At 43.1% G+C, this 7,798-nt stretch overlaps 1 protein-coding gene across 1 annotated transcript in view; it reads right to left on the reverse strand.

The window, feature by feature from the left end:
* Window positions 1–1,040: 1,040 nt before the first annotated feature.
* Window positions 1,041–7,798, reverse strand: part of GSTO2 (glutathione S-transferase omega 2) — a 21,261-nt gene continuing 14,503 nt past the window's right edge. The window contains exons 4-5 of the mRNA XM_006880175.1: window positions 4,006–4,112; window positions 1,041–1,200 (exon numbers count right to left, since the gene is read on the reverse strand). Of these exons, the coding sequence (XP_006880237.1) occupies window positions 1,041–1,200; window positions 4,006–4,112 (267 nt within the window). The remainder of the gene's footprint in view (window positions 1,201–4,005; window positions 4,113–7,798) is intronic.

The raw sequence follows: 7,798 nt of genomic DNA on the forward strand, positions 1-7,798 counted from the left end.
CAATGGCCTGAGTCAGAATTTTCTGTGATTATCTAGACAGAGATAATATGGCACTGAACAGACTCTGTCTCATTCCTATTGGGTTGGCCCTTCACACATGGGCCACCAAAGGAGCCAGCAGAGGGGCCAGTCCTAGATGGAGGCAAGATTCCCATGAGCAATTGTCCATCTGATGAGTGAAGAGATCAGGGCTTCCGTGGGGTAGGGCATATGTCTCATCATCTGTACAGTTCCACATGACCCAGGGCTAGAATGCAGCAGCTGGTAAATAAGATGCAGTTGTTGAACAAATTGAAAGAGGCAATGGGTGTGACGCCAATCCAACAGCGTGACCTTTGCTAGGGCCAGGAGTAGGCTGCGGGCATGTACTTTTTTAAAGCAGGATGTCGGCTTTAGAACACTGTGAGACTTCCTGACTCCTGACAGCATCAAATTCTGATGTATTTGGTCCAGGGTGATAAACTGGTGTTTCATTTCCTGCTTTGGAATTCTTTCCAGTCATAAGACCCTTGGTGTCTCTCAGGCCCACGGCCAAGGTTTGCTTGAGGGTGAGAATCATGCACGCCCACATGGGTAACAGCTTTCATTGGCCAACTGGAAGGCATCTGGAAATAGAGTGTTTTCTTCTTCCTTCTCTGTCTTCTACAGGTTCTTTCTCACAAGGGAGGTCTTACAGTGACAAACCTCCTCAAGGGGAAGGCGCGGAGCCCCAGTATCAACATCAGCATCAAGAATCTGAAGGACAAATAGGGATGAAGGCCAAAAAGTGAGGAAGGCACACAGGCCCCCAAAATATGTTCAGAATTGCACCGGGCACTTCCTGAAAAATCTTTAGAAGCTACGGGCTGGAGGAGTCAAATGATTATCAGAAAGAAAGCACTTCATTTCCTACTCCTGGTGTTTGTTTTTTTTTAAAAAAAAAAATTTATTAAGAACCTCAAAGATAATGAAAAGAAACTGAGCGACCCTCAAGACAATCCTCAATGTGGACTGACAGTATAATTGAGCATTATGGTTTGTGAAGGGGTGGACTGTAAAGTTCAACAGACTAGCCCATAGTCAAAAGCATCAGGGTCGTTCTGAAAATAGAGATTCAAAAAGCCCATGAACGTGCACTTGTCTGTGTACAGAGCACAGACTACAGGGTCTTGCTGCATGCCTGCCATCCACAACTTCAGCGTCGGGGTGTGGTCTATGCAGCTGCAGGACAAGAAAGAAGTGTTAGCACATCAGGAGTTGTAAAGCGAGCATCCCATAATAATTTTACAAGGTCCTGAAAAACTGATCTTGCTGTTAACTGAAAGGTGGCACCTCCCTGTCAGTTCTGACCCGCCAGTGGCTCTGTAGGTAAAAAAAAAAAAGGACAATCTTCTCGTATGTGATTTACAGCCTCTGAAAACCTGATGGAGGGTCATTTATGAGTCAGTTCCAACTCGACAGCAATGAAAGAGAGAGAAAATGGGTTCATTTGTGGAATGCAGACTAAATGATGACACTCTGTACTAGGTATCACTCCAAATTCATGTCACCCTGAAACCTCAAAAATGTGATTTAAAAAAAAATGGGTCTTTGCAGATGTAATTAGCTAAGTCATCCTGGCTGAGGGAGGATCCTGATTCTAATTACTGGTGTGTGTAATGTAACAACACCTCAGGAAGACAGTCATGTGAAGATGGAGGCAGAGTCTAGAATGATGCCGTTATAAGCCAGGGGTTTCTGGGAGTTGCATGAAGCAGGGAAACAGCACGGAAGAATTTATGCCTTCAGAAGGAGCCAATCTCTTGACCTGAGAGTTCTAGCCTCTAAAACAAATTTCTATTATTTTAAGCCACCCAGGTGTGGTCCTTTGCTTACAGTCCTAGGAAACCAATAAATATTCACTTGACAATAAGATAAATAAGTTAACCTAGAATCAGATTCCAGCCAAGAAAAATGTATAGAATAGTTCTCCTTTCTAACACAAGCAGCCACTATGAATGGGCCTCCTCGTGAAGGCAGTGGGTTCAGGTTTGAGGATTATCAAGTAAGCAAATTCATGTCTTAGAAGAAAATCTTGTTTTGTGACTAGCTGTATGTGTTTTTGAGTTGTAGGAGGAGTTGTTGCTTTCAATAGCAGTGTTAAAATACGTGTGGCCGGACAGCTGTGGGACTTTCAGGGTTTGTGCTTCCGTCCACTCTTTTCCAACAAAAGGACAAGTCATTGAAATGACTGTCCTGTCACTGTCAGCTTTTTACTTCATGGAGTTTGAGATCAAATAGACAATTAATTTACAAAGCATTTTTGTTAAAAAAAATTCATGAAACAATCACCATTATTGAAATAATAGGGCTGGTAGGGCTCTTGCAAGGATAGATGAGGAAACTTACGTCTAGGATCTGTAAAGCAACTTGTTCAAGCATGACCCAACAGGTCAGTGGGAAATCCAGACCCAGAAGTGAGTTCTCGTTATAACCTGTGGCTCAGTGTTTTATCCTCTTAGCCAACAAGTTTTTGTCATGTTTGAGTGTAGGTTTTAAATTATCAAATATGTTGCAGCTTATCTTCCCTTAAGGGCAGCTCAAGTCAGAAGCACATGTGACAGTTGAGTAGACCCAAGCCTGTGTGTTATCCTGTGGGTCCTGACGTGGCTCTTATGTTTCAGGACCAGACTCTCTGCAAACATCAGAATTGTCTGCTACCAGTTAATGCTGCTGCTGGGGTTTGAGCAAGTGGGGAAACTAATCCCACTTCGCCTGCACAGTTCTCTTCCAGAGTTTTGTCTAAATAGTTAATGTGCTGGGCTAATAACTGAAAGGTTGGAGCTTGGAGGTCACCTACAGGTGCCTGGGACGAAAGGCCTGAGCATCCACTTCTGAAAAGTCAGTCAGTGAGAACTCGAGGGAACCCAGCTCCACTCTGGCACATACAGGGTTGCTGTGTGTCAAAATCAACACAAGTGGTTTCAGTGTCTCTATCTGATCCCAATTTATCTGACCCACCATCAGGTTTCCTAAGGAATAAATCTTTACAGGAGGAGCTATCTTTCTCTCAGAGGAGCTGCTGGAGTCAAATCATAGACTTTTCGGTTGGCAACTAACAAGTATCACACTATGCTTCCACAGTGCTTGGTAATTTTATTGTTTAATATCAGGATATATTACTTAAAAATATTTTTAAAGGGTATTTCCTTTGGGAGATGTTACTGCTGTGTATTGTCAAGTCAGGACCAATTATAACTAACACTTCAGCAAGTTTTCAGAGGCAGTAAATCACCCAGGAGGATATTGCCCATATCTCAAGGAGCAGTTAGTGCTTTGAACTGTGTACCTTTGGGATGGCAGCAAAATTCCTTACCATAAAGCCACCAGAATTCCAGAATTCTCTCTGGGGAAATACCACAAGGGAATTAGATGTGTCTAAGATAGATGGTATTGGAGAGTGACAGCAGGATGGTCTGAGGGGACGAGACCACAGAGGTAGCTGCAGGCACCAACACTCAATGCCTGCAACTTTTCATTTGTTCCATGATGAGCATTGCCTGGATGGGCTAGTAAGGACAGCAGGCATGGAGCACTAAAGGGGGTTTAGGATGCCAAGTCTTAATAGCAGAAATGTGGGTAAACTTTGGGCCTACAGATAGGACATGAAAGTATAGATGCATTTTTACCAGGAAATGTGTGGTAGATTTAGAAACCCAGTTTCATTTCACCTCCATCCCCAAATGCATCCCCACATTCAAACTGAATGCGATGTCATAGAGTTGATTCTGACTCATAGCACAGGACGGAGAATGGCCTCTTCCGATTTCTAAGGCTGTAACTTAAACTGACAGCAGGCTGCCACTTCTTTCTTCTGTAGAACAGCAGATAGATTCAAACTACCAACCTTTGGGTGATCAGCAGACCACAAAGCCACTCTGTCCCCAAGGTTTCTTGAAACATACCCAAAGAGGGATAAATGATACACAGCCCTATTTCAACCACTGTGACCCCAGGAATTCACTACTCCGTGGCCAAATGTCTTACTCAGCTATCCCATATACATCCAGCCGCTCAAACCAGGGCCAAAAGAGGTAATCAATCATGGATATACAGTTTCCGCCAAAGAAGGAGGTCCTCTGATAGCAAAGAATCTAAAATTGAAACAGAACAAAAAGTAAGTTAATGACATATTTACACATGCACACACATTCATATGCATATACATGTCTGCTGGCATCATAGTCACAGATACGACAAGCTGTTGTTGTTAGGTGCAGTGGGGTTGGTTCCACTCACAGCGGCCCCGTGACTGGCAGAACACAACAGTGCCCAGCCCTGGGCTGTACAGACATTTACATTTTGAATTTGCTTTACTAAAACAAAGTTAATTTCTTCCCAAAGAGGGAGAACGAAGGCTTTGATTCTCCTTCCTGTTTGCTAGAAGAATGCTTCTCCCCCTCTCCTGAGGTTTCTTCCTCTTTTAGGGTAATGTTCCTGGGACACTCCTCTCACATTTCAGCACTAGAGCACCAGCATAACTCATCTGAGAGAGAATGTACAAGGATTATCACTAGATCACTGGTGCTGCAGTCCATAGCACGTTGTATGGCAAACCAAAAGGCTTGTGTCTCCACCAGGTCAAATCCACCAGTCACTTCTTGAGGGCGTCTCCTCCCATATGATTTACAGCCTCAGAAGCCTGAGCGAAGGTCACTCTGAGTTGGAACCACCTTGGGGGCAGCATTAGAGGTGGTTTAGGTTTTAGTTTACCTACACAGAGGCCACCATACCCTGCCTCCCCTTGGGATGCAAAAGGCTCCTCCAGGTGCTAAACTTTCCAGGGCTGGGAATTGCTCCAGGAGAAAGGGCCCAGCCCCAGGTCAGCACTGCCTGAGATTAAGGGGATGTGGGGGAGCCTTGGCCTGATGCTAAGGGTCTACAGTAGGAGCCCTACTTGTTGTAAATGTGTTCCCCATTTCTCCACCTTCACCAGTAACTGGTGAAGAATGTAGTCTTCCTTTGTCTTACTCCCTTTTCTGATTCTTTAATTGGTTTAAACCCAAGACAAGAATTGGCTGTGCTATTTAACGGACTCCTTCAAAGTTGTTAAAGATGAAGCAAGGATTTTTGGTTTTGTTTTTTAAATTTTATTATTTTTGTGTGAGTGTACCGTCAAATCAGATCTGACTGGTACAGGAGGAGACTGTCCCTCCTTCACCAGCAGAGCATCTGGTGGATTTGAACCGTGTGCCTCTGGGATTGTAGTTGCAGCTCCTTGGCACTAGGCCACCAGAGCTCCCCTGAAGCAAGGATTTTAAGGCTCCATCTCACATACTTTGGACATACGGCCAGGAGGGACCAGTCCTTGGAAAGAGACATAAGACTTGGAAGGGTGGAGGGACAGAGCAGGAGAGGAAGATCCAGCCTAAGACGGATTACAAGAAGTTTACTTGGCCAAGTCTTCCAGTAGCCAAAGACGTGGATTCCCTGGTAAGTTTTACCTGAAGTCTCAGGATACACTCGGGCCTTATTCTTCAGATGGCAGATCAGCTTCATGACTTATTGTGGGAATCCTAGGGCTGTAGTTAAGAGGGTAAACTCTGGAGCTGGTAGACCTGGCTTTATGGTGGTCTTTAGCTCTGATTCAACATGGAACCATGGGCAACTTACTTATCTCTTCCTCCAAGCCTCAGTTTTCTTATCTATAAAATGGTTGCACTGTCAGTACTCACTTCAAATATTGTGGTGAGGATTAAAGTAATAAAGCACACAAAATACTTGGGGCCCATTCAGTAAACATGCAATGTCCTGATAAGGAGTATTGTTCACTGGTTCATAATAACAAACAGGTGTCACTTTAATGTGTATAAAAACATTATATTATTATGTTAAAGATGTTTTAACATATCTGGAAGTGTTTCTTTAATGGCTTTATGCTTAGGAAATGTACTATTAGGGTGTCATAACACTTGAAACTTGGCTTTTCTAGCTAGCATTAGGCCCTGTTGGGGGCATAATCTCCAGCAACTTTAATCATCAATAGCTGTGAAACCAATTTAAGAGAGACATTTCCACATTACCAAAAAGGGCACTTACAGTGGTAGAGAGATTGTGAAGGGACTGTGGCATTGTTGGGAAAAGACTGTGGCAAGGTGTAACCAGAAGAACCACAGAGATAAAGGCTACAGTTAAAGGTTTTGCTTACTGAATGACTGAAGGAAAAGCAGACTTGTTACTGCTCTGAGATAAAGTTTGATGGATGACTGAGGAAACCAGAGGTTCATTTGTGTTGCTGAACTGAACCTGGACTTTCACAATCTTGGGAATTGTGCCTTGTTAACCTGGTTTGAGAATGCTGAACTAAACTTGGACTTGCATTGTGAGATAATCTTTGCCCTTCCCACTCTCCAACCTATTTCCCCAATAAACCCTACAACTGTGAGTAAAGTCTGTGAGTCTTGAAATAAACATTGGACCCAATGAATGATAGAAAAAGGTATGGAAACATAAGGGGTGGCATGTCTGGCCTTGTAGATATTTTAGTACTTTGGATATTATTGATGGAGACATTTCCCCTGTATGAAGTAAGCAGGAGTCAGACTCAGCCATCCCACATGGCAATTGTTCATTTTACAATTATATCCTAAGACAAACTGACAACAAAGATGAAACAACAGCAGTAAAGCAATCAAAAGACAGGTTGCATAGGAAAATCTGCTGGCAAGGACCTCTCCAAAGTACTAAAGGGCAATGATGTCAGTTTAAAGACTAAGGTGTTCCTGACTTAAGCCATGACGTTTCCAATTGCTTCCTAGGCACCTGAAAATTGCACAGTGAGTAAGAAAAACAGAAGAATAATGCATGTCTTTGCATTGTGGTGTTGGAGAAGAGTACTGAATATCCCATGAACCACCAAAAGAGTAAACATGTCTTTCTTGGAGGAAGTGCAACCAAAGTGCTCCTTAGAGGCAAAAATGGTGAAACTTTACATAGTTTGAGCAGGTTATCGAGAGTCCTTAGAAAAAGCCATCATGCTGAGGAAGGTGGAGGTTCAGAGAGAGATAAGGAAACCCTCCAAAAGATGTGTTTGTAGAAGAACAAAGGGCTTGAGCATAGCAGCAATCATGATGATGGTGCAGGCTAGGGCCAAGTTCAGATCTGTTGTACATATGGTCACTATGAGTCACAACTGACAGCACCTGACAATGACAGTAACAACTATCAAACTGTTCAACTTATTGTACAAATGAGATTTAAAGACAGATTTAAGAGCAGAACTTGTTTGTTATGCTAGAGCTCCCTACAAAAACTATGGTACCCAAGCACAATATCTAAATTACATACATCTTATGTCACAGAATGTGCTGTTGACATTGTTTCATGTCTGACTGAATAAATGCATACTATTGAGAATCGTGACCTAGCCAAGGTGATACATAACATTAATCATCCCAACCTTCTAGGACATGGATCAGCACAGTGGCTTCAACAAGGAGCGCAAACAGGAACAATTGTGAGGATGGTGCAGGGCCAAGCAGTGCTCCACTCTGTCACAGGCAGAGCCAGTGTGAGTTGTAAGCAACTCAGCACAACCTAGCAACACCACCTCAGACTTAATGGAACTGCTGCTGGTGGTGGTGGTGGTGGTATTGTTATTGGCTTCGAGTCAAGCATGACTCATAGCAACCCTATGAAGCCTCTCTACAATTATCAACATTTATCAAAGGTCATAGTTTCCGGAGGCATGAGTTATTTAGTAACATGATAGTTTAAAAACTAAAGTTCTTTTGTAATTAGTGTTTCTTTGGTAGGTATTTCAAAGATTTTCCTTTAGGGG

Source organism: Elephantulus edwardii, unplaced genomic scaffold (assembly GCF_000299155.1).
Source record: "Elephantulus edwardii isolate Elephantulus edwardi_28Jun2011 unplaced genomic scaffold, EleEdw1.0 scaffold00006, whole genome shotgun sequence".
Taxonomy (NCBI): domain Eukaryota; kingdom Metazoa; phylum Chordata; class Mammalia; order Macroscelidea; family Macroscelididae; genus Elephantulus; species Elephantulus edwardii.